Genomic DNA, 26,830 nt, shown 5'->3' with positions numbered 1-26,830 from the left:
TCCCTGGGGGAAATCCCAGGGTTAATGATAGTTCCAAGCACAACTGTGCAAACAGCCCATTATGCCCAGCTCTGTGCTCACTCCTGCATTCAGAAATGCATTTTTAATATTCTCTTTGCTTAATTCAAAACCTGCTTAGTCCTTGAGTGCAGCAGCAGATACTGGAGTGCATATTTTAGTCTGGATGCTAAAGTGATGAGACTGACGTGGGATTTATGCATCAAACAGAAGCTGGTGAAGGAGCTCTTCTGCAATGCCAGAGTTTTTTGCAGACTTGGGGTTTGCTCCTCAAATCTTTGTGGTGCATCTACCGGAGATGCCTGGTGGATGGTGCCAGCCAGTACCAGACACCATCCAGGTTTGGTAAATGCCAAATGCCCTAAATCTTGCCTATCCTAGGGATCACAGCTTCTGCTTTTCTGTGTGTCTCAGTCTCGCCTGTTCTGCTGCACAAGTCTCCACATTCCGTCAGTGTCAGTGCCACCCATGCCCCAGGGCCAGCGGTGCCGCACTGGAGCATGTGGCATCCTCGGGCCCCTTCTCAAGCTCCCTCTGCAGAAGCCAGGTCTGGGTCTGTTTCATCTGAAATCCTCCACCTCTGGTTTTTAACAACCACTTCAACTGCAGTTCGTGGCAGCGCCTCGGAGCTGCCTCAGGGCTCCCTCCAGCGCCAGCGCCGGCCCCTGCACGGCGCTGCCCGAGCGCAGGTCCTGCCCGAGCGCTGCTGCTCCCGAACCAGCCGTGCTTGCTGCAGGGGCCCGCTGTGCCCCCCGGCACTTCACCCAGCACAACCCCAGCGAGGGCTGGTGTAAGGGCTGCTTCTGAAGGTGGGCATGGTGTCAGACCAAGGCTGCAGGGTCTGGACGTGGCGGGATGGGGTTTTTGGGGCAGCAGCACTGTGGGATAGGCTGGGGCTGTGCTCCAATGGGGGACGTGCCTGCCCCTCAGGGCCGAGCTTGGAGCCGTCAGTACAAGCAGATTGACCCGGGATTCTCACAAAGCATCATTAGATCAAGGTGAAGTTTTGCATCAGGCACCAACATCTCGAGCCAGCTGTGTTTGTGGCCCCAAAAAGTGAGGATAGGCTCAGCCTGCTGCACAGAGCTCCCTCTGAACAGTAACAACAGCCATTGAGAGACATGACAGCAGAGCCTCAAGCTCTTTTTCATTATTCAGTGGAAACCAAATCGTTCTTTGGCAAAAATGGAAGGTGTTTGTGTGTACACAGAGCTGCACCAGCTTGGAAGGGCAGGCTGAACCCCTGCCTCCATGGCACCAAGGTGTTGGAGTGAGTAAGCCACAGGCATCACCTGAACCCCCCACCACCATGGCAGGGGTGCAGTGTAGCACCACAGCAGGGGTACAAAACCAAAAAAGGCAAATTGGCAAATCCCCACTGAGACCAGAAACCGGCCACACAGCCAAGGAACAGCAAACTGAAAGCAAAAGTTCCCCACCCACCAACACTCTCCAGGCACCCCCAGCCCAGCACTCAGCCTCACCACCACTAGCAAGGGTGACACTTTCAAAGTCATCCCCTGGCTCCCAGTGCCTCAGGGTGCCTGGCAGACGCATGGGTGCCAGGAGTCTCCCAGTGCTCCCAGTAGCTTCAGCTCTTCTGCTGAAGCTCAGCAGCACTGAGCACAAATTGAGTTTCTTGTGGACATGCCCAGCAGAGCTTTGCACCTGCACCTTTCCCGGAGACATCTCCCAAGCAGAGTGTTCTGGGGCAGCTCCTTTAGGGTGCTCACAGACTCCCAGGGGTTCAGATCCCACTAAGAGGGTGGGCCTGGCTCAAACGTAGCAAGCAGGTGGCTGTGTCTCTGGGACACTGCAAGGTTTGAGGCTCTCAGGACAAGCTTCAGCATCTCAGGTGATCATTTTGAGCAAGTTTTTATCATGTTTGAAAAAGAAGCAGATTGCATAGACCTGACAGCTCTTCAGGGTGTGGACCCCAGCAGAGTTTAACCAAATATTTGGGGCTAGCAGGACCCCCCGCTGGCTGTTGAGGAGCACAGGCAGTGCAGGTGGCTCAGTGGGATGCCCAGAGGGGCAAGAGACCGGTCAGAAATGAAAGTTTCCTTAATAGTTTGTTGATCCAGGTGGGACCCACGGGCCACTACCTTTGGAGTCTTCCTTCTCCAAGCTCCCAAATGGCGCTACCAGGTGAGTTCACCTGCATCTTTGGAGCAGGGAGGAGCCTGAGCATGGCTGTTCAAACTCCCTGAGCACATTCAATATAAACGCTAAGGGTGGACCCGGGCCCCTCTGTTGGGGCATCATTTTGTTCAGATTTGGTGACACTCCTGCGGGGATTGGAGCCCTACGGGAGGCACACACAGAAGGAGGTGAAGTATATTCTTTTTAGCGTGTAAAAAGGTGGTTCAAGTCCCTCTTAGTGCTTGAAAAGGCGGGACAAGAAGCACGGACGAGAAGGCTCCCTTGGCCGAGGCTGTGCAGAACAATGTCCGCTGTGCCGGGAGCGGTGCCCGCGGGAGCTGCCGGCGCATCAGCGGCAGCGCCGGGAGCGGCAGCAGCGCGGTGGGGCCGGCGCCGCGTCCGCAGCCCTGCCCGGCCGGGGCCCGACTGGGGGCACTCGGTGAGCCGGGCTGAGCTGGGCTCGGAGGAAAAAGGCTGAGGGAGAGTGGTTGAAGCATTTTAAAAGACAGTGGGAACCTAGTAAAAAACGTGTGTTAGAAACAATATTTAGGTTTGGTGATTCCTTCAAGATATTTTAATCTAAGAGTCGATTAAAAAAAAAAAAAAAGTGGGCTTCTGGAAAGCTTTTGTTCCAGCTCCCAGGAGAGCCGTCTCTCTGGGGCACAAACATTCACAGAGGGAGCTGCTACCTCGGGGTCACTGTGCACACAGAGCCTCCTCAAAAAGGGAGATTCGGGTAGATCCGCATCCAGAGGCACCTCAGCTTCCAAAAGTGTGCTGCTTGTGTCAGTTTTCCTGGAAAACTTAAAATTTTTGTGAATTTGTGAATATTTAGTTGTAACTATTTGAATGGATTGTTGGGGTGTAAACTAGAAATACCATGGAACATGTTCTCCAGGTGTGTGTCAGCTCACACACCACTTTATTTTTGTATGTATATGAGATTCCCTGTGGACATGCACTTGCTTATAACGTTGCTATTTTTGTATATTGCTGAAAGAACATTTTTAAAAGCACCTTTTTCTCCATGTACATTTATATTAGGTGAAGGGATGATAAACATACAAGTAATATTTGAAGACTTCCCTCAGAATAAGGAGAACTGTTGTAGCTGTTCTTGAAGATCTGCTGTGTTCTATTCATGAAGGGAGGGCATCACCTCTAGCTGGGACTAGTGGCATGTGCAAAGCAGCAGAAAACCTTCTGACACTAATATTATTTCTATTAACTTGGGAAAACTTTCATTTTCTTCCAGGTCAGTGGGCAAAAATCCTGCCTGAGCAGGAAACTGGTTCCATTGCCTAATGCTTTGTATTTCCCCTTCAGTGAAAAAGAAAATATTTTTGCTACTGAAAAAAAGTTATATATACATGTGTGTGTGTGTGTGTGTGTGTGTGTGTGTGTGCACATGGGCATAAAGAAATGGCCAGTGGAGTAGTAACATAGGAGGTGGGACCCCACCAGACTGGTCACACATTCCTCAGTTCATCTGGACCCAGCTGCAGGGGGAGCACCAGCCTGTCATAAATCGGTGGTGGCAGCGGCAACAACATGAGAGAAAAGCCACTCCCTCACCCTGGGATATCCTGCAAGAGTCCATGTCCCACAAGAGGTGGAGACACTGTTGAAACAGTATCCAACCCCAGCCCTAGCACAACAAATCTTCCTAACAGCAGATACTCTTAAAAAGATGCAACACCTTGAATCCAGTGAGCGGAATGCCTCTACCTGACAGTGGAGAAGCACATCTCCAGTCTGAGTAACAGATGAAGATTTCCATTAACTGATGTTCCCTCACACAACTAAGAGCTAGTTCTGGGCTCATCTTGCTACCTGCAAGGACAGTGATCATCTGGGTAGATCACCTGTGGGAATGCCAGGGACAGCTGACAGAAGCTGAACCACTCCTAGCAAGGAGGTGCACACAGGGAGCAGCCTTGGCTCGTGCTGCTCATCTGGGAAGAGGGAACTGAGTTAACAGCTATACATTTGATATTTGCTATGCTTTAGGTGTTTGTCATGCAGCAGGAATGTTATGGAAAGTGCAGGGATTTTTCACATCAGCAGAGTATCCAATGGAGAAGAAATACAGAGTTTGCTAGGAGCTGTACAATGCCCTGCAGAAACTGCCGGAGTGCCTTGCCCAGCCCACGCTAGAGGCATTACAGAGGTTAGCAGAGGCAATGCCCCAGCTGATGCAGCTGTGAAGGCACAGCTAGGCAGCCTCTGGAATGACGGGGCGCTGTGACTCTGTCTAATGGTTGTTGAGAGTGAAAGGCCCAAATTGACAGAATTTCAAACTATCAATTAGAAGGATTTCTCAACAGAAGGAAAGAGATGGGAAAAGTGGGAGGCAACTCAAAATGATGATGGAATATGGTCAACTGGAGAAAAACTGGTCTGCTAGAGAAATGTTTAGTAACTGTGGTCAGATGCCCACGGAGGGACAAAAAGTGTGAGCAGCTCCAGGAATTTAGGCTGCTGCAAAATAAATTACTAATACCTGTGCAGCTTGCCCAAAGCTCTCATGTAACAGAGCAAGCTCAGAGGTAGGAGGGTTACCATGGGCCTGCTTCCCTTTCCAGTGGCTGCACAGATACTACGGACACTTCACCTTGCTGGGGACAGGAGTTTGCTGGGGGTGATAGATCAGCTGCCAGGCTGGGCAGAAGCCTTTCCAACATGAAGGGCTGACACGGGAGGAGTAGTAAATGCCTGGCCAAAGGAAGTTATACCTGATACTCAGCGTTCCAGAGCTTATTGAAACAGACTGAGGTGCTCATTTTACGGCAAATTTAATCCATCAGCTGTACAAGTTTTTAGGGAGAGAGAGGAAATTACTTATACTGCATCATTCACAGTCTTCAGGAGAAGTAGAGAGAATTAACAGAACATTAAAAGAAAACATAGTGAAAATATGTACACTAATCTGAAATGTCCAAAAGCCTTAAATTTGGCTCTGTGGAATACCCAGAATACTCTGTGATAAGCCATAGGGCTGACATGAACAGAAATTCTCTTTGGAAGGCACTTAGCTATGCCAGGATCTTATATCCCAGCTATGGCCACTTATTGGATGGAGATTGACCCAATGTGTCATATATATTCAGACAGGGTTCAAAGAACAAAGTGTGCTCAGTGTTATCAACTCAATCTCCCGAAATACAGGTACATGATAGACAGCCCGGAGATGGAATTTTAAATAAGGTATTCTCTAGAAAATTGAAATTAGGACTTAGATAGGAGGGGTCATGTGCTGTTTTACTGTGTTCCTATTTTGCTGTTAAAGTTATAGGTAAGAAAAATTGGATACACTCTTCTCACATCAAACAACCAGTTGATGATCTGTTCAATTATTTTCACTAGTAGTGACCAGTGATCAGTGTTGAGCCCAGTCCTGTTCAATATATTTATTGATGATATGAATAAGAGGATTGAGCCCACCCTGAGTAAATTCTCGGATGACACCAAGATGAATGGGAGTGTTGATCTGCTGGAGGGTAGGAAGACCTTGCAGAGGGATGTGCACAGGCTGGATTGATGGGCCAAGACCAACAGCATGAGGCTCAAAAAGACCAATTCCCAGTCCTACACTTTGGCCACAAAAATCCCCTGCAGTGATGCAGGTTTGGGGTAGAGTGGCTGGAAAGATCCCAGCAGAGAAGGACCTGGGGGTGCTGGTCAACAGCAGCTGAACATGAGCCCAGGAGTATTCAGGCCAAGAAGGTCAACAATACCTGGCCTGTACCAGCCAAGGTGTGGCCAGCAGGACCAGGGAGGTGATTCTTCTCCTGAACTTAGTACTGGTGAGGCAGCACTTTGAATTCTGTCTGCAGTTCTGGGCCACTCAATTCAGGAGGGACATTTTGATGCTGAGTCCAGAGAAGAGCAACAAAGCCAGTGAAGGATCTGGAGCAAGTGTCTGATAAGGAGCAGCTGAGGGGGCTGGGGGTGCTCAGGGTGGAGAAAAGGAGGCTCAGAGGGGACCTTGTCACTCTTCACAGCTTTCTGACAAGAGGGTAGAACCAGGTGGGAGTTGGGCTTTTCTACCTGGCAGCCAGAAACAGGACAAGAGGACAGTCTCAAGCTGCACTAGGAGAAGTTTACGTTGGACATTAGGAAGAATTTCTTCACAGAAAAGGTGATTAGACACTGGAATGGGCTGCCCAGAGAGGTGTTGGAGTCACTGTTCCTGAAGGTGTTTAAGAAAAGACCGGATCTGGCACTCAGTGCTCTGGTCTAGCGGACAAGGTGGTGCTTGATCATAGGTTAAACTTGGTCATCTCAGAGGTCTTATTCAACCTTAATGATTCTGTGAATCTGTGATCAACGGGTTGATAAATAACTGACTTCTGAGAATCCTTTGTGATTTCATGAAGTATTTGTGTACAGGAGTCTATGTTGTTCTTCACCCTGTTGGTCTTAATTGTTATGTTTTTTACTTGTAATAGTATTGTAAATAAGGGCAGTACTCAAATGTCTTGAAAGTTTTTTTCTTTTTCCTTTCAATTTATTAGCAGGTGTGCTCCACTAAAACAAAGGGAGGGCTGTTGTGGAATAATCCAGTGCCCAGCTCAGGGAGCTGAAGCAAGCTGCAGGTTGTGCTCAGAGTGGGGGGAATGGCCAGAGTCCCCAGCAAGGGGCTGGGACCTGGCACTGACCCTTTGTCTGACCAAGGGCTTGGGGCCCTAAAGGAGCCACATGAGGGCTCTGGAACTCTGCAGGAGCCAGGAACAGGATTCAGGCTAAACATCAGCATCAGGATAGGCACAGCCTGGGGGGCTTTGTCCGGGGTCCTCCCCAGGGCACCAGCTCGAGCTGTTCTGTGTCAGTGCACCACAAACTGGGACTGTGCTGAGGGAAACCTGGGGCCGAGCTGGTGAGTGGAGCTGGTCTGACTGGGGGACTGTGGGGTGTACAGGGACTCACACGGGGCCTGTGGGGTCACTGGAGCCTCTGCTGCAAAGGGGCTGTGATCCCAGCAGTGCCAGTCTGGGGAGGTGCCAGTGGGACCCCCAGAGCAGGAGCTGAACAGTCTGGCAAGGGGAGTTTCCTTACCAGTTTGCTGACCCAGGTGGGACCTCAGGCCACTGCCCTGGAAGCTTTATGGCCTGTGGCCAATTTGATGACGTGTGGAAGGTTCTGGAATTGGATTACCCCATCAGTGACACACATCTGGTTTTGGTGACATGACACTGATTCTCCAATGCAAAACATACCACGAGCTGGGGGGACTCCAGGATGTGAAGAACATGGGGACTACTGGCTCATGCTTAACCCTACCCAGCCCCAAGACAGCATCCCTCATCTAACACCAAGTCATCATCTCCACTCCCTGCAGCCTATGTCAAAACCCCGTCCCAGGGGATTTTGGAGCTGAATGGCACCACCATTACGTATTGCTCTTTAGAACTAATGGCAAGAACTCCCAGGCATTAGTAGAAGAAAAGAAGAAAGCGATTTCCATCCAAACTGATTAAAAAATAGCTTTGGTGGTTTTTTAGACGTTCCTCCATAAGTGTTCAGTTCAGAACTAAAAAAGTTACTTGTAATAATGAAAATAATATGTTTTACTTCTACTGTGCAGAGCAAATCAGGGAAGTAAAGGCCTCCTCTGCAGACCAGCAAGGAGCCACCCTCCTCTCCCTCCTGTCACATATAGCCACTCACTGGTTGCAGCATTATCAGCAGTGAAAAACAGCATGGGATAACAGCCTTTCCTAAGTGATTCTACTTCCAACATGTTCCAGCTTTGTTCCTCCTGAGGCTATTTAAGTGTTGATCACTGGATGCTTAGCACCCCTGGATGTGCTGTAGTCAACACCCACCAAGGCATTTCAGTGGGGTCCTGCAGAAACAGGAACAGCATCAACAGGAGAAAGTAGTAGCACCTTCCTGTAGATCCTGGTGTTAAAACTGCCTTTGGCATCAGAAGGATTAAAAGTCTGATGCCCCATGCTGCATGTGAGCACCAAAATCCCTAAGAAGAGATTCCCTCCCCACTCCTTCAACAATTGCTGCCGGTGACAGAGGAACAACTGGCCCAAACCTTTGCTAGGCTGGAGCTGCATCTTTCCTAGACTGCAGGTTCTGTGACATTTTGGCTTTCCTTCCCTGCTGCTTCAATTGCCTGATATGCAACAGGGATACCTAGATACCTTGGCAGTGGGATTACAATGTGCTTGCAGCATGTTGGTTCTCACCTATTCTCAGAGCCTGGGTCATTGACAGCCTGGGTGTCACCCAGCCAAGCTGACAGAGGCTGCTGCCTCTTCATCTGCCCCCCACTAATTTATTAGCACTTATTTTTGGAAATAGGACCTCTTGGATACCACGGTCCTGCCTGTCCAAGGTGTTCACACGTCTGGGGGAAGCTGAGAGCAGCTCGGAGCCATAGAGCCTGGAGGGTCTGAATCTGTTCCCACCCCGACATTGCTCCCACTTTGAGCATCACCCAAAGCCAGCAAAAATAAGTCCAAAGCCAGAGCTTTTTCCTCACCATTGTCTCAGTGTTGCTGCTGCCCTCTGTGATACTGCAGATGCACTAATCCTTTAGCTGGATAAACACTCCTCCAGGGAAGTAGGGCAGACCTGTCGCGAGGAGCACAGCACAGAGAGAAATATGTGATGAGCAGAGCCACTTCCCTGCATATCACAGAGGGGAGAGGGAGTCGGCAGTTTCCCTGCCAGGGTTTGTCCAACAATAACCAAAAGTGTCAGTCCAGTGATGGGACACAAGTGTGCATAGGTTGTATGGGGTCACGAGGAGGGGGCCACCAGGGCAGCAGGACACCCTTGGGCTCCCAAGTGGCTTCGTGAGGCTGGTCCTGCAGCCTGGACAGCGTTCCCAGGATGAACTGCTGCAACTGCCGTCGGGCAGGTGCAGGATGGCCCACCTGGAGCCCGCAAAGCCGAGGCAGAGGGAGTCCCACAGTCACTGTCTGAGTGGCCGCAGCCTCTGGCTTTCGTCACTACTCCGCTCAGGAAACTGCCTAGAGCCGTGCCAGGAAAAAGAAGGGGAAATGTTTTCCTTGAGCAATTGTGTCCCCATGAGGGCATGTATTTGCCAGAACAGCCTTTCAGCTGGCGTTGAGCAGGAAGGTGGGGCCGGGAGGCTGAGGGGGGCACGGAGCAGCCCGAAGGGGAAGGAAGGGGGCTGGGGCGGGGGCTCTGGGGGCCAGCCGCGTGTCCTGGGGCGCTGCTGAAAGCCTCCCCCGCCGCGTTCCCCGGCCCCGCTGCTGCGCTGATCCCCGGGCCGGGCCGGCTCTTCCCCCCGCCCAGAGCTGACACCACGCCCCAGCGATCGGGGGTCACTCTCACACGGGGCGCAACCTCTCTCCCAGCGATCCCGCTCAAACCGGGAGGCTCCCCGTCCTCCTGAGGGCCGCCCCCCACCCGCTGCAGCCCCGAGCAGACCGCCCCTGCTCCGCGCCCCGGAGCCCCGCCCCAGCCCTCACACAAACCCCGCCCCTCCACCCGGCCCCGCCCCGTCTCTCAGGGTCCCAGCTCGGCACCCAAGCACCGCCCCTCCCCAGCTGCCTCTCTTCGATTGGGCAGCGTTCCCCGCCAGTCAGCGGAGTTTCCGTCATTTATTGGCTGTCGTTGATGGGTCTGGCTCATCGCCCGCCTCCTGCGGTCTCTGGCGGGCGCTGATTGGGCCGTGGGAGAGCGCCCCTCCCCGGCTGGGCCGCGGTCGGTGCCGGGCAGGCAGAGGGTCGGCGCCGCCATCGCCATGGGCACCCGCGACGACGAGTACGACTATCTGTTCAAAGGTACGTGCTCAGCAGGGCCACGGCCGCCGCACCGCGCCGGTCTCGCCCGGGACCAGCGGGCCGCGCGGGCCCGAGGCGTCCGCCGCGGCCTTGGTGTGCGGGGCGGCCTTGTGGGCCCCCGGCCTGGTCTGGAGCCGGGGCAGCCCCGGCGGAGCGACGGGAGAGCCGCAAGGGCCTGCCCGCTCCGCCCCGTCCCGTCCCGGTCGGCGTGGGCTGTGCTCCAGCAGCCAGGCGGCTGCGATCTCCCGGGGCGACTGCAGCCGCGGCGGGGAGCGGGCGGGCCCGGGCCGGGGCTGTGCCCGGCGGTGCCTGTGGTTGTCTGGAGCTCGCTCGGTGCCGAGTCGGAGCTGCAAAATCGTAAGCTTCGGCGGAGGCTCCTTCGCAGGTCCCCGCTGAGCGTCGGTACTGGGAGCCTGGGACCGTAGCGGTGTTAGCTGGTTGTGCTTATGGGTGTTTGCCGCGCCTGCCCTGCCCCTTCCTCTGGCATGTCGGGTTGTCCAGGGCTCTTGTGAGGGCTCAGTGCTGCTCCTCCTGCGCTGGCTCCGGGGGGAGCCCGAGGATGTCATCCCGTGGGATGTCTTCGGGGTTTCTGTCCCGTGGGATGTTTCCCCAGGCCGGCCTCCTGCCTGTCCAGAGGCTCAAGCTGACCGATTTCCCGGAGCAGCCACAGCTCCGCCTGTGAGGCCCGAGGAGCAGTGCAGGTGGGTGTAGCACCCTCATCTTTGGTTTCCCAGCCTGTTATGCACTAGATCTACTGTTGGTAGAGTGGCTGAAACCTGATTTCCATCCCAAGAGTTCAGTCTTGGGAAGGGCAGCGCTGACGGTGTGGTCTGTGAGGGCTCTGGTCATTTGCTGCTGTGACAATTTCCCAGGCATTCAGTGTCTTTGTACCTGGACGCTCACAAGGGCAGCAGTGATTCTGAACTTGTGGGGCAAACAAAAGAGCAGTTACTCATCTGTGGGAAATATTTTATAAATGTATTTGCCTCTTTGCTTTATTTGTTTTACAGTTGGTTGAATCTTGAAGACAACGGGGAAAAAAAGCCCTTATTTCTTCTCTGTCTATAAAGCAGACAACCAGCCTGTAAAAATATACTAAACTGTCTGAGTCTAAAGTAGTTTCCTTCTGAAGTCTGTTTCTCAGGTGGTTTAATAGCCAGGAACTTGAAAGCCTAAAAATTGTACTTTTTTTCTTTCTCTGAATAGTCAATTAGCTAGGGAGAATGCATTCGTCTTTTAAAAAGACTTGCTTTGAAATGCGTTTTTAATGTTATTTGGAATGAGACTCAACCTAAAGCCATTTGGTCAGGATCTGTGCTGTGGTGATGCTGGCACACTTTGTAGCACTTAATTAAAAACAGGTGAGACAATTGTCCTTTTCTATGCATCCTTTGGGAGGGGTCCTTGAGAAGGGTTTTCTTTGTGGGTTTGATTATTTATCTTTTCCTTCTTCTGAGGCTTTTTGGGACTAGACAAAAAATAATATTAATACGACCAAGTGGGACGAGGGCTCTGCTGTGGGACCAACTCTTTCCTTTTCCTTTTGCCTCCGTCAATCGTAGAATTAAACCTCAAGGACAGTTGCCATAATGATGTCTAGGATTTTGGCTGGTTTGTGGTTTAGCCCCTTCTTAGCTACTCAGATGACTTTTGAACTCTATTCTGTCAGGCTGTGTAGTAAGTAGTCAGAGGTAGAAATAATGATGTAGAAGGATCTTAGTCTGGGAAGGTTTTTTTTTTTATTAAATTTAAGGCTTGGCTGTTTCCCCTGCCACCTATTTCCAAAGGACAGCATGTGGCAGGCAATGACTAACTTAAGGTTTGAGAGCAGTCTGGGATTGTGAGTGATTATAGTCAGATCTGGTCTGCTGAACTAGTGCTTCTTTGTTCCCAAATTCCTTTTTTTTCTGTGTGCATACCAACAGAACTGCTTATTTTATTGATCACAACAAAATATTACTCTTTACCAAAGTGCCTAAACCAGCCTTTGGGGGAAGGAGCCAAACTGTGTGTTCAGGGCTGTGTGGGGTAGTGAGGCTGCGAAGAGCTTGTGGCTGTGCTCAGTGATGTGACCCAAGTGGAGCCAGCAGTTCTGGCCTCTATTCCCAGCTAGTTTTGTAGCAAGGATGGTGAAAAAGGGACTTCTCAGGATGTGTTTTGAGTGCATTGATTTGGAATTGAATTTGTGACCTTCGAAGAGCTGTTAAAAATGTTGGAAGCCTTGTACCTATTAAATGTGATCTGCACATTAATTTTGCTTTCAAGAAGATTAGCTATTATCAGTGTTTATTTTAAAAATTAAATCTGAGGTTGTGCAGATGTGTGCTGGCTCATGAAAAAGGCAGGAAAAATCAGCCATAGGGCAAAAGAGCTTTCTTTTACTTTTGTGGGAATTTAGACTGCTCTGATAAATCTCTGCGTAGCTAAGGCTGTGGTTATTAAAAACAAATGTGTATCCTATTAGTCACCAATATCTGGCAACCTTATGTACTTCAGATTTATCACAAGCTCTCATTAGATGGTCTCTGCTAGAGGGAGTCTTAATCTTAACCACTCAAAAGTATATATTCTTTTTCCCAGATTAATAAATGAGTGTATTTACAATTCTGTAATAGACTCGATCTGTTTGTTTTCCCTTTCTTACCAGTGATGTATGGCACTGGGATTTTCATTCTGACTTTGGCTTGTTTTGTACAAGGATCTCAATGTACAGGGCAGGTGTATGGAGTGGGATCATGCTGTAGTTCTGGATGTTGTAGACACAGGAAGCAGAGTAAGGGTGGTGACTAAGTTGATGGAGGGGTAATGTGGTGGTGATGCATAACCCACACAGTGGCAGGGTGTGCTGGAGGAGAGAGAAAATCAGGAAATACTGAAGGAGCAGGATTCAGGGTATAAACAGGGCACTTACACAAGGCTTGTCTGTGTGCTTAGAGCCTTCTGAAGGTGGCTGGTGCTGGTTATTGGTTCATGTCACTTCCAGGATCAAGCCAGTGCATCTTTTCATCACCAGTGTAGCCCTTAGGGGCATTTCGAGAGTGAGTTCCTCGGTTCTGGTGAGATGTGTGTAGAGAGTATTCAGACTCTTAAGCCATCATTTGGAACTTTCTTTCCTTTTCTGTCATGACTTCTGAATTTGAACAGGCAATGCTGTGTGGTGGCCTGTTAACAAATTAAGAAACTTTCCCAAGATCTAATCACTTAGTCCAGAATGCTGATGGTATCTTCTTGCTCAACTCCTGTAGAAAAATGAGTTTGTGGCTTCTCTCTGCATGTGGGGCCCCCACTCTTGGTATCTTACTCCTGAAAGTGAAAATGCCCTTTTAGGCTCAAGATTGGGTATTAATAAGAAGCACATGGAAATTCTAGGAATGCTCTTTATTGAATTGGGATCTGGTTGCCTTCCTTTAACTTCTGAAAAATGCTCTCCTAGAAGCTCTGCTGGAATGTGGGGCAGCATGGTGAGGGGAGGCTGTGAATAACCAGCCAAAGGAGCATAGGACCCCTGGAATTTTCTTCCAGTGACAGATGGAGTTAATGACCTGAGCCATTTGCATGGTTTATGCCCCAAATTGATACTTTTAAAATGCCAGAGCCTGGGAGATGGCTAGAACATGGAAATGCTGTGCTTTCTCCAGCTGCAAAATAATGGGAAGATAGCTGCCTTCAGAAACAGTTGGAAGCCTCAGGGGTCTTCCAATCTGGTCTAGCTTGTGTGGTGGATATTCTTACTTTTGCTTATGGCCAGGGCTTTGCTGTAGGATAGAGCCTATTCCAGCCTGCAGATCCCTGTGCAAGATGGGTGATCTCTGCCTGTTCTTGGAAGGTCCCATGGAATTAGTGATGAAAAACTGTTTGCCTGGAAAATAAAGCGGACAAAATCCTAGAGTTAGAACTTGGAATAAAATCTTTTTTATCTATCTGTTCTCATACCCTAAAAAGTGGTTTAGGCTGTTTGCCAGGGAAGGCAGAGCACTGTGAGGAGCTGGTTTAGGTTCTCCCGGGTGGGGAGTTGTGGTGCCTTGCCACGATGTGCTGGCTGCCTGTTCCTGCCTGTGTTGTGTTTTGCCTGTTCAGCTGTGCCAGCACAATTGTCTGTCTGTGCTCTCAGGCAGATGAGCTGCGCAGGGGCTCTCCAGCGTTTCAACAATGCCCCTGTGCAGCTTGGGAGCTGTCGCAGCGGAGAGCCAGGGTCCAGCACCAGCCTGGGAATGTGCTCCAGGGCTGGGATGGCAGCGAGCTGGAGCAGGGTGCTGCCAGAGCTCCATCCTCAAACAATGGCCTGAGCAGAGAAAAGCTGTAGCACCAATAAAAGACAAGTATGATCCTTGGCCCTGGGAAAACACTGGTGAGCTCATTTTGGAAGTGTGCAATGAGAAGGTTCTTCTGTACTTGCTGAGAGGAAATTGGGAATGTTTTTTTGCCCATGTTTGCTTTTCCATAGGAAAAGCAGACCATATGAATGAGGAAGATCAGCAAATCTGTACTTAGAACTGGAGTAGGAAATATTTCCAAGGTTAAAGAAGCTCACAGAGGCTGGCTGCCTTTCTTCCTTTTGCTTGAGCCAGGACACTTGAATTCCAAAGGGTATGTGATAAGAGTGTTTGTGAGAGGAAAGGAGCTTGGCTCAGCTGTTTTAGCTGTGTTTCTCTCAGTTGTTTCTTGCTCTCAGCTATAAGCAAAAAAGTAGAGAGAACCTCCTGCCACAAGATGTGCCGTTGTTTTCACAATTCCTTTCAGAAAAGCTGGGTTTTGTGTGCTGAAGATCTCTCTGCACTTACATTTTTCTGTTATCATGGCAACACCATGTGTGGAGGCAGAGGTTTCTAGCTCATCTCTTACTTCTCATGGAGTCAACTACAACTTGTTTTGCTCAATGAAGTTCTGCTTTGCTTTGTATCTTTTTTGTAGTACCAAATGTCTCCTGTTTTCCCCTTTTTATGGTGAACATATTTATTAATTAAATTATTGAAATAAAACACCCTATATGACTCCAACAGGGACTGCAAATAATTGTTTACTTACCATGTTTTTTGTTTTTTAATAAAAACAGAGTACACTTACATTGTAAAAAGGCTTTTGTTGGGCAAACAGGTGGCCTATTGCCATGTTCTTGCCTGTAGTGTTTCTTAAAATGTGGGTTGCAGCCTTACTGTGTCAAAGGTTGAGTGTGTGAGGGGCATGTCTTACCCCTACCTGCTGCAGTGGCTGGGGCTTCCAAAGCACTGTTTGACTTCGAGAGCCACTGTAGCAATTTCTCATTTTCACCTCTGAGGATCAGGCAGCTACTCACCACAAAACAGCCTGGGGCTCTTGCTGGAGAAGCAAGGTGTGCATAGTAAAGACTTTGATGTTGTCTGTGTTGTCTCTCCTGTGTTATCTGCATTTCTGGTGGATGCTGCCTGCCAGGCCACACTGCAGTGTGGAGTCAGTGCTGGTACAAGAAATTAATTGTGAAAATGATGTCTCTCCTTTCAGTTGTGTTGATTGGAGACTCTGGAGTTGGGAAAAGTAATCTTCTGTCACGTTTCACACGCAATGAGTTCAATCTGGAAAGTAAGAGCACCATTGGCGTGGAATTTGCCACCAGGAGCATCCAGGTGGATGGGAAGACGATAAAAGCCCAGATCTGGGATACTGCAGGCCAGGAGCGATACCGCGCCATTACCTCAGCGTGAGTACTCTGCTCAACAGAATTCTACAGAGATGCTGCAGATAATTGTATGGGTAGAGAGTGAAACATTTTTGGCACACGTGACAAAGTCATTGTGACAGACTTAAGTGTGGATCCAAGTCATAAGACAGCAAATACTTTTGTGTTCCCTTGATTAATATAATGAAAGTACTTTTTAGATTCTCATGTTACTGTTACAGAAACAAATGACAGCTTAAATCAAAACTGTGGAAAATTCTGTTTGAGTTTTGGGATTTAGTTTTTTTGTCTGTGCTGAATGTGCTGCATTTGTTATGTGGAGTGAGTGTCATTCAGATGGAAGCTGGGTACTGTTGGTATCAAGTTTTGGTCTAGGTATGGTGGCTTACTGTAACACCCATGGCTTCTGGTCTCAATTGCCTCCTCAGTCTTGAGATTGAGGGTATTTTTAAGAAAACCTGCAGCCACAAAGTCCCTTGAAATCACAATGACTTTGAATTAGTCATGGCCCTGAAAACTAGGTCCATGAGCACAGACATTGATGCCTTCCTGCTTTCTGGCCATTCAATGATAGTGCTGGCTGTGCAACTTTAGGCCTTGAGGTGAGAAGCATCCCTGGAGGTGAGAAGCTTTTTCACCTATGGCACCTTGTTAATCCACAGAGTGGTTTGAGGTGTACCTGTTTCTGTGCTAGCAGAAGTATCCTGCAGAGGACAAAAAGCAGATCCTTTGGTCAGGCCTGGTTCTCCAGAGCATTTTCTGATTAGTGAATTGATTTTTTTATGTTATAGATATGTATCAGTTTTCAAAGGTAAAAACTTGTTTCTGAGTCATGTACAGATTGAGACATTAAACTTAAGGTAAGGGGAATTTTGTCAAGATGGGAGAAAACCAGGAGGCCCTGAAGCCCAAAGGGAGCAGTCTATAGGGAAAGGGATGCAGAAGCTGATGTAAGTGACAATTTCAAATTGCATATTTTCTGGAACTGATAGTGTCTGTTTTTCAGAAATTTTTTTGTGAACCTTGCTCTTGCTGTAAAAACTGCTGGTCTAGTCTGGGTCATCAACAACAGGTTTTACTGCTGAGAGCTAGTGCAGCTGCAGTCCTGTGATCCTGCCTCTCCTTTGTGCTGGCACTAACTGCAGCTCGACACATCACTCAGCCAGTTCAGCCTGCTCGGCCAGCAGAATGCCAGACATCAGGGAAAAGAGAATGATTTCTGCTGACTTGGTGCCCTGACTCAGTTCAACAACATGTCAGGCAGGTGCTGGCAGAACTGAGGAGAAATGGTAGGATTGTGTGGAAAAGAGATACGGATGTTACAGGATTGCTGATACATATTGGCTTGTGCTGAGCGGAGCCCTTGGCTTGTGTTGAAATGGGCCTAAACCTGCGCTGAGGAGGCAAACCCTGTTCCTGGATTAGAGGTTGGTAGATAGTGACAATATAGTCCAGAGTCCCCCCTTCAATTTGTAGGAGGGACAGGTGATATTTGAAGGATCAGGAACAAATACTGACATTTTATTAAGCACTGTTTTCCTAGTAGAAAGTTAGGTTGTAACTTCACAAAAACCTCCCAGCTGTACCGATTCTGCAGTGCTGAGTTTTCCTATACACAGCTGGAGCAGACAGGACATTTTCAGTCCTGGTTTCTGGAGGCTCTCCAGCAATTTGGTACACACACTGGATTTTTTTAGAAATGCTATTAGAAAAAAACCCTGCATTTGGAAGTTGGTCTTAGGCTTCAAAACCACTCCAACAACAGTATCTGCATCAGCACAACTTTTCTGAAGGGAAGGTATTAAAGAAGAGCTAGATGGCCTGTTTGCTGGCGTGGCTGGCACAGAGCTCTCGCTGAGGGGCTGTGCCTCATGCTTTCAGATATTACCGCGGTGCTGTTGGGGCTCTGCTCGTCTATGACATTGCCAAACACCTCACCTACGAGAACGTGGAGCGCTGGCTGAAGGAGCTGCGAGACCACGCCGACAACAACATCGTGATCATGCTCGTGGGCAACAAGAGCGACCTGCGCCACCTCCGGGCCGTGCCCACCGACGAGGCCAGGGCCTTCGCAGGTTTGCACGGGGGCCAGGGGATGGTGCCTGCTGTGATCACACCGTTTTGTCCAGGGCTCAACTCCCACCTCAAGTTTTAGTTTGAACCCTAAAAAAGACATTTAAGGTGTTTTCTTGTTTTTTGGTTTTTTTATATTGAAATATCTTGACTTAATTAATTATGGCTGGTTTGGGTTTTTTTTTGAGAATTTTCTTTGACCTTTTTAGTCTGCAGTTTTCTGCTGTTTTTTAAATCTAGTGGTAGTACGTGTTTCTGAAACACTGTCCTTGAGCTGCCTGAGAGCTAAAGAAAAACACTTCTTCTAACAAGGCTAGAAACAATAAGCAGTATTTAGAAGAGAAAATGTCACAATAAAAATAAAAAATGTCACACTAAAAATAAAAAATGTGACAAAATAAAAAATGTCACAATATAAAACAATGTCACAATATAATATTCCTTCCTAGAGACCTGCTTCTGCTGAGTAGATATCAATGTGGACAGCTACAAATGAATGCTGAACCTTCTCTTAGATGGGGTGGTTGCTGCTCTAGAGCACTGATGCATGTAGTAGTGTCATCCAGTCTCACTTAAATGCAGTGGTCATCAGGTTTGAGAATTATCATTTGTTGGGAGAGGTCAAGTGAGTTATATAAGATGCTGCCACTGCATTCCTTCTCTCTTCCTTACCTGGCAGAGCACTGGTCAGATATTCTTTTGTCCTGAAAGGCCTGGGGACATTCAGCTTTTGTGTGGCTGTCAAGCTTGGAGGTGGAATGTAAATGTACAACTTCTAAAATATCTCTAGAAATACTACCAGGGCTTGCTTATACACACTTTCTGAAGTTTGCTGGTAAGCAAGTACCCTGAGGGTAACAAAGCCGCTTTAAATTTTCAGAGGGAGGAGAAGTGACATTTATGTAGAAGAAGCAAAACAAGTTGGTGGATGGCCCAGATAGTCTATTACTTAGGTCACTTTGTTCAGCTTCTTACTTTTTAACCCTGGACTAAGGCTGTTTTAATCCTAAGGCTGTTTTAAATTGCTAGTGATGGTCTAATTGTTGCTGTTTAAGCTCCATTACTGAAATTTGCCTGTTCCTGGGCAGGTGATACAGAACCATTCTAGGTATGATATTTGAGTGGTAATCATTTTCTTCTTTAATAATAATAATTTAAAAATTGCATTGTAAGAGGAAAGAAGAAAATAGACTGTTTCAGGGGGTCGTTGTTATTTGGAAGTAGGATCTGATTAGGAAAGTATAGGTCTGTTCATCTTCTTGGAGTTGCAGAGGAGAATTGTCTCTGTAGCAGCTGATGTGCTTTTACTGGGGCTCTTGCTCAAGGTACCTCTGGGTGTGATCTGTAGCCAGAAGAGAATGGTATCTTGTGTTGCTTGACTGAGCAAGGGCTGCAGTGGGGAAAATGTTCTTGCACTTTGGGCAAAGGAAATGTTGCTGAACTCCAGCGCCAAGGTGTTCCTCGTACAAGAAGGAAAAGAAAAAAAATTACTGTGTCCTGGCTGGTTTGGCCTAAAATAAAAGTTAAAAAAACCTCAAAGTAAATGTGAAATAAAGTGTTATTAAAATTTTTAACTGATTCACTTCTTATTTATTACAGAAAAAAATAACTTATCTTTTATTGAAACATCTGCTCTGGACTCTACAAATGTAGAAGAAGCCTTCAAGAACATCCTTACAGGTATGGTTTGTTATGGATTCAGAGGAGCAGCTGAGTTGGTGGATCTTCTTCATGGGCACATTTTGTAGTTTTCTGGAATGTTTTGGAAATGAGTGGTGGGAACAGTGGTTAGTTTGCAAGCTTTCTAATCTCACCTTTGTGTTCTGCCTCCCACCCCATACACCCCTTTCTGTTGCAGGTGGGGGTTTCTGTCTCCTCGAGGTTTCTATCTCCTGATGTTCCATGAGTTCAAGCTATTGCAATAGCACTGTTGTAAAGGGACTAGTAACTGTACTTCTGTGCCTGCATAAAATCTCAGCAGTGAAGCTGCAGCCATGCTGGAAGTTAAATGTTGCAGTAGCTTCTCTTGCACCAAAGCAGGCTGGTACCATTCTCAGACTACTGAGCTCTTATTCTCAGCTGATAGCAAGGGTGGTGACTGCACTGCACCAACAGCATCTTCTGCAGAGAAGGACCTTGGGATTCTGAAGGATATCAAGTTGACAGTCAGCCATGGGCAGGGACACCTCCCACTATCCCAGGTTGCTTCAAGCCTTGTCCACTGGCCTTGGACACTTCCAGGGATCCAGGGGCAGCCACAGCTGCTCTGGGCAACCTGTGCCAGGGCCTCCCCACCTTCACAGCCAAGAATTTCTTCCCATCGAACCACTATCCCATCTAACCCTGCCCTCTTGCAGTGGGAAGCCATTCCCTCTTATCCTGTACCTCCAGGCCCTTGTCCAAAGTCCCTCTCCAGCTCTCTTGGGGGACTGTAGATGTTGGTAGTCTGCATTAAGGTCTCCCTGGAGTCTTTTCTTCTCTAGACTCAGCAACCCCAACTCTGTCTCCAAGGTGCCCAAGAAGAGGAATAAAGGGTAGCCAAGCTGCCTGCATAGGTAAAAGCCTGACAGATGAGGAAGGGGTTGTATTTGGTGCCCAGCAGATCCGTGGTATTAGAGAGCCACTAGTGAAGCATCTGGAGTGTGAGGCAGAGCCGAATGCCCAGAGCTGGAGCTGGGCTGGTCTCGCACTGTGTAGCAGATTTGTGGCTGAGCTGGGACACTTGGCTGGATTTGAGGCAACTTCCCTGGCACTTTGAGACAGTATTTTTTATTTTAGTGTTCTGAGTGTAGTTCAGTGGTCACCATCCATCCTGTCTTCCCTTGCAGTGTTGTCCTGAGACTGACCCTGGTTAGAGATGCTGGCCTGAGGGCACTCTAGGAGAGCCATAGTGCTGTAACAACTCAAGCTGAGGTCAGGCCCAGGCAAACTGAACTCTGTCTCGCAGCACCCTGGGCTCCCAAAAGCGTTGAGATGGTCTGGTCAGGTAGCATAGGCACATGGATAATAAGACTGAGAAGTCCTGAAAAGGCTGTTCCTAAAGCGATTATACCTGGGGGAGAATCATCCTTCTAAGAGAGAAGGAACCTAGGAAAATGTGCTGTGTAGAGTAGTGAGTTGGGAACCACCACAGGGGACTTGGTGGAGGAAAGAGATTGGGAACAGCAGTACAGGAGTTTCCTTACTGACCACTTCTTTGAGGAATCACTAATGACTGGAAGAAAAAAAAAAAAAACCCACAAAACACCCCAAAGAGATGCTACCCCAAAGCAAAGGGGGTTTGGCAACCACTCTAAACAGCTGAAATTCAAATACAGTACTGAGCAGCAAAGAAAAAGGTGTGACAGCCTCTGAACAACAATCCTTCTCCCTTTAGCAAAGATCCGTAGGTAGCCAGTGGTAACAAGACTGGCCTTGAGTTAAAGATTTCAGTTTTAAACAACATAAATATGTGCAGATTCTTAAAAAAACAAACAAACAAAAAACCCCAAAAACCAGAAAAACCACCAAAGAAACCTAACCAAAAATCCCCATAAACAAGCCCTGCACAGTCCTCTGATTTTTAATCCTTACTAAAGGCTTTGGGTGTTGCTGTTTTGGGGTTGTGGCTGTATGAATGTGACCATAATATTTACCACAGACTTCCAGGGAAGTACTTGCCCTTTTCCTGTTTCACAATGGAGGGAAGTTGGAACAAGGGCTTATAGTCAGTGAAATAAGTTAACTTAAAAACCTTTCCACTTAAAAGACTTCTGCTAAGTATGCAATTGAAACAGTTTGTTTGTGAAAGCTTTTAAGTTGGCAGTCTAGTCTTCAGTGGTTACGGCTTTGTGGATCTGTGTGCTCTCAATCATTAAGTTAGTTTGAGTCAAATAAATTCATTTGGAGAAGTCTGGGGCTTTATGGACCCATGCAGCTTTTACTGTCATAGGTAGGAAAAATGATGTGTTGTAGAGAGGAGCATTGCTGTTACTTGGTAATAGCAGGTTGCTGGGACTGGAGGTGGGCATGGGGTAACTTGTTGCTGCTGCAAAGGTTTCCTGGCATCCTGGTGATTGGTGTTGCTAGAGCATGCTGCCCACTTTTTTTTTTTATCACAAAGATGATGATTCCCTGTTTTAGAAATGAGCATTCTTGCTTCTTTCCCATTTAAAAACCCTTTTAATAATCCCCATTTTCATGGAGTCATTGAAAAAGAACGGGATAGGAAGTGCTATTGCAGAAGGCAGTGAGGACTCTTGTCTTAATAACTTTTCCAGACAGAGCTGATGTATTCATTCCAGAACTGGAATGCCAGCCAGATGTTACACGCCACATCTGATTAGCCTAGATTCCCTTTCAGAGCCCTCAAGTTAAAATCTTCTCCTTCTTGGGTTCTGGCATGTTCTTACCATGTGCTCTCCTTTCAGAAATCTACCGCATCGTGTCGCAGAAGCAAATCGCCGATCGGTCTGCGCACGATGAGTCTCCTGGCAACAACGTCGTTGATATCAGCGTCCCGCCAACCACTGATGGACAGAAATCCAACAAACTCCAGTGCTGTCAGAACCTGTGACCTTCTCTAGATGACTCTTGTGCCCTCCACTTTGTCTGTGCTTCATTTAGAAACTTGTGTGCACTTCCTATCTCCTGTGATTCAGTGACTCCCTCCTCCCTCCTTTATTCCATTCCCAAATCTCCCCTCTCATATTAGAGCTTTAATTGTAGGGCTAACATCCTCCTGCCTCTGAAACCCCTTCCATGTGGTGACTTCTGGGCTTGAAATGTAGTCACTGATCTGATAGACATGTTTGTGTTGGAGAATCTGCTGCTGGATATTATCCCATGAAACACTCTTATCAAATAGGCTTGTTTTGGTTTTGCTAGGTTTTTTTTTTTCTATTTGGTTTTGTTGTTGTTGTTGTTGTTTTCTGGGAGGGGAACAATGGCACTTGACTCTACCAGTTGAAGAAATAACTATATTTAGGTGACAAGGTTTTTTCCTCCCATAGCCAGATATCTCTTTTTCTTGTGTTTCTGTAAACATGGGGGAGAAATTAAACTAGCTATCCTGCCAAATGCTCTGTTTTCTGTCCTGATGAAGTCTCACAGTGAGGATTTTAGTGGCTGCACACACATAAGAAAGCTGTTGAAAATAACATTACTTACTCTGTAATTACCCCTAATACAGTTAGTCTGGCTGTGTAGTTTACTGTTTCCTGCTTGGGAAATCTTTCTCTATTCTTGTTTTATTTGGGAACAATGAAATATGTCTGCATTGCTTTCTCTGCCACCATGAATGCCTGTGCAGGCTTTATGAAGTGGCATAATATTTATTCATGGCTTATGTTAATCAGTTAACATTATTGTACAGTAAGTGCCAGCATATTGATTTCAGAAACCTTTTGCAGCCTGTACAAGTAGGCTTCTTTTTGTACTGTAGGTCAGTGTCTGAAAGCAGGATCTGCGCTAGTTCCAGGGGTTTTTTTTTTGCATGCTGCTTTTTCTCTAGATTTCTCCTGTCCCTGTCTGAGTGAGTGAGGCAATATTTTCATGTCGTATATATACCTGCACTTGTAAGGGTTTTGGTTGTTGTAGAGAAACACAATACTTTATACATTTTGTAAAACTTCTGCAGATCCATAGTATCTGGAACTTTCTCTTCATAATCTTTCACTATTGACCTCTACTAAAATGGATAATATTAGGATTTCACATAATGATTACTAATCTGTTGTTTTCTTCTTACCGTTTTACTGAACTGCAGACTGTAATTCTTAAATGATTGTACTTTACTGATGTAACAGGTTTGTCATCAGCAGGGCTAACTACTCTAATTCTTCATTGTGCTGAACGGGAAGAATGTTACCACAACTTTGTATAGTCAGTCTCTTGCTTGCTTGTGCAAATCTCTGATGGCTTCATCACTCACTAGCTCTTGCACACTTGTATCCCCTCCGGTATCCGCTGAATGTTCTGATGGCAAATACTGGGTGAAATGATCTAAAGGAAGAGCTGGAAACCACCTGCTGCTCCCTGAAGGCTTGTGGTGCCATTTGCAGTGAGTTTTTGCTCTGTATTCTGAGCCTGTACCTCACTGGATGAATCCCAGCTTCATATTAGTGAGTTGATTTTTCTTTACTGATACAAAGCAAATATGAAACTGTGAATTGTGCTTGAAGAGGAAATCTGACATTCCAGTCTCAACTGTTCTGTCTGGTTATGTAATAAAATAAGGGCAGTTAACTCTGATGGCTTTTCTTTTATAAGATTTCCAGACCAATGCCTTTAATTTTGTACTGTATGCACTGAGGGGGCTCCAGCTCACAGCATAGGTTGCACGTGGTGCCTTGCACTTTCTTCAGCTTTGTTTAGAGGTTACATTCAAGGTTCAAGGGTGCATGATTGCAGCCTGATCCCATTGAATGAGGGTATGAATTCCTTGGTAGGCATCACAGGGCTCTGTCCTAAGGGTGTTCCAGTTCAGGAAGCACTTTCAACACTTGGTATTTGCTTCACTAGCATTTTGTTGAGAGAAGGTGGGAACTGGGATATCTCTTTTTGGTGGTCCAAGACCAGAACATGAAGTGCATTCAGTGTTCAGACAGCTGGCAATGAGAGAATGGAAAATTCTGAAATACTGAAAATATTTCATTCGAGAACAAGTGGACACTAGTGGAGCTGGGCTCCTTAATTTTTGAACAAACTTTATATAAAGAAATCAGCTGGATAGCATGAGGAGGAATTGTACTGTTAAGAAGACTGATTAGTTCAGGGTGATGTATTAACATGCTTACTCTGCAAGTCCTGCTCTTAACATGAAGTTTCTAGAACCAGTCTGGCCTGGTGTAAGAAGCCAAGAAACAGTTCAGTCACTTGCTTGTCTCTATGAATATTTTCTTTAGTCTTTGCCTTTGTGGAAGGCTTTAAACTTTGCTGCAGAGTCTCAGTGAAAGGTCAGTGTCTAGGGCTTGAGTGCAGTTAAATTTATGGGTATTGAAGAGATTGAAGAGCTCTTGAACAAGTCCATTGTCCAAAGCCCTCTCAGCACTGGTGGACCTTGGACCATTCTATTGTGTTGTGTGACAGGGAGGGGCCTCCTGCCCTGTGCTGGGGCACGCAGGGGGAGTTGGTGTGGGCACAAGTGCACCCCTGTAGCTCCTGAGAGCACTGGGAATGGGCTGGGGGTTTTCATCTGCTGTAGTCCCTCACTATGAGACAAGGCTCTTCTCCAGGCTGCTGTGCTGTTCTCCAGGCAGAGCCACAGCCCTTCTGTGGGTGTGAGGTGCTCCTGCCCAGACTAAGCACATGGCTGTTTGCAACCATAGAAAATGGTCAGGTTAGGCCATTGTCCTGTGGACAGACTATGGAAAAAGGCATGTGATCTGGGGTTCCTGGTGTCCTGATGAAGCATTGTGTGCTCCTTAGAAACTGCATCCACAAAGCAGCCCACTACTGTGCTGTTATTACTGAGGGGAAGACTTGGAGGAATCCTGAGGAAGCTGGAAATGCTGAAGAGCTGTCTGACATTCAGAGAAGCTCTGCAGTAGCCCAGACTCCTTAGGCATGCTTTCCTGATGTGGAAATTACAGACTACCTGTAACCTCAACTTGACTGCTTCATCCCACAGCTTTGCTGGCTGTGTGGTCTCTCAGTATTACTGTCAGGAAAAAAAAAAGGTTACAGCTCTCTTCCATCTGCCCCAAGGGATTTGAGGGCTAAGTTTGGCTTTTGTAAAATTCCTGATAACAGGAAAGCTGCCTGTGGAAAGAAGGAATGTGTGCTTTGCTTGCTTTACTTGGATGTCGAGGATGACTTTCCTTTAACTATTGAAAACACTACAAAGCCTTGAGTACTGCCACGTGTGTCATAACACAACCCTCAGAGGCTCCTGCTGCTGTCTAGAACAGCTCCTTTAACGCAGAATTAGGCAGGAGTCTGTTGCACTCTTTCTCCTCTTACTGTTGGGGAGGGTGAAGGCCAAAATGCATACATAAAAGTGACTTGGTCCTGAGCACACAAACAGCAAATTGGTAAAATAAATTCCTTGGGTAGATCAGATCAATCCAGCCTCTTTTCCTGCAAAGTCAGTGCTTACAGACAGGGGAGTTAGTCTGGGATCTTCACTGGAGCCTGCACAGGATAAGGAGATTTGGTTCCTAGGAAAGTTTTAAAGCTCCATGCTTGTATAAATGTAAAAATCCAGTTGATGGGTGACTGCTTGCTACTTTGTTAAAAAGATTGTAGTGTGTGCTGTGGAGGCCATCTCTGTGGGGCCAGAGATGCCCCCATTTGGGTGCTGTTCTGTGACTCCCTGCTGACCTCTTGTGTGAACACAGAGCTCTTGGCTGGGCGTGGTATGGGTTGGCCTGAGCCTTTATTTGGATCAGTTACTTAACAAAAGCTGTTGGAAAATTGTATTTTTGGAAGTATTTTTGCTCCTGGTGCTTTGATCCCTGTGTGCTGTATTGCTCCAGAAGGTGGGGGTGGGATCTGTTTCTGGATGTGTCTGGCCGAGGCTTGGTGATCACTTCCCTTCCAAGCTGAAGGAAGAACTTGCTTAGAGGTTCTGGACTCCGTAGAAGAAAAGAGGATCCCAGTGAAGTGGCTCAGTCACCTAGGGAAGATTTTTTTCCTCCATAAAAAACTAGAACAGTGTTAAAGGTAGGGGCTTGAATTTCAGCTAAGGAAAGTCAGAAAATTGGAGGTTAATACTAACTGTCCTTCAAGTAAAGCACAGTAAGTGGGGGCTAAGGGGTAGATTCTCTTTACTTGCAGACTCTTAAATGAAGTTGGTAATTTATGGAATGTTTCCATGGAATGCGTATCTCCAGGGCTGCACTGTTTCAATAAATAACAGCAATTCCTATTTTACACTGGTCAGATAATGCATGGTAGTGTTGACTATCAGGCTTTGTAGGCTACAAATAGTAGTGGGCCTTTATGCAACCCAGAAGAGAGGTTCCTTTCATTTACTTTTATTCCTGGTTCCTGTGTTAAGTGCAATTCACTTTGTAAATAAACACACCACTCGATTTTTGTGCATGGTTATGATGTATTGTGGATATAAAGATTGCCAAATCATACCGTCTGCGTAAAGTTCTGTTCCAGACACAACTGTAGAAGAATCGGGGGTGGCTCCCGAGCGAGAGCCCGGGGTGGGGCGGGGATATGTGCCCCTGCCAGCGCCCCC

The 26,830-nt window shown here is 47.4% G+C and overlaps 1 protein-coding gene across 1 annotated transcript; it reads left to right on the top strand.

The window, feature by feature from the left end:
• Positions 1-9,826: 9,826 nt before the first annotated feature.
• On the top strand, positions 9,827-26,672 carry RAB11B (RAB11B, member RAS oncogene family). Its single transcript, XM_084220880.1, has 5 exons — positions 9,827-9,932; positions 15,411-15,606; positions 17,467-17,660; positions 19,258-19,338; positions 22,068-26,672. Exons 1-5 carry the CDS (start codon positions 9,893-9,895, stop codon positions 22,211-22,213), a joined length of 657 nt encoding a protein of 218 aa, XP_084077006.1. The 5' UTR covers positions 9,827-9,892; the 3' UTR covers positions 22,214-26,672.
• The last annotated feature ends 158 nt before the right edge of the window (positions 26,673-26,830 follow it).

The sequence above is a fragment of the Fringilla coelebs genome (assembly GCF_963513975.1).
Source record: "Fringilla coelebs genome assembly, chromosome: 24".
NCBI lineage: Eukaryota > Metazoa > Chordata > Aves > Passeriformes > Fringillidae > Fringilla > Fringilla coelebs.
Note: the sequence above shows the minus strand (reverse complement) of the source record. Positions and strands in the feature narration are given on the sequence as shown.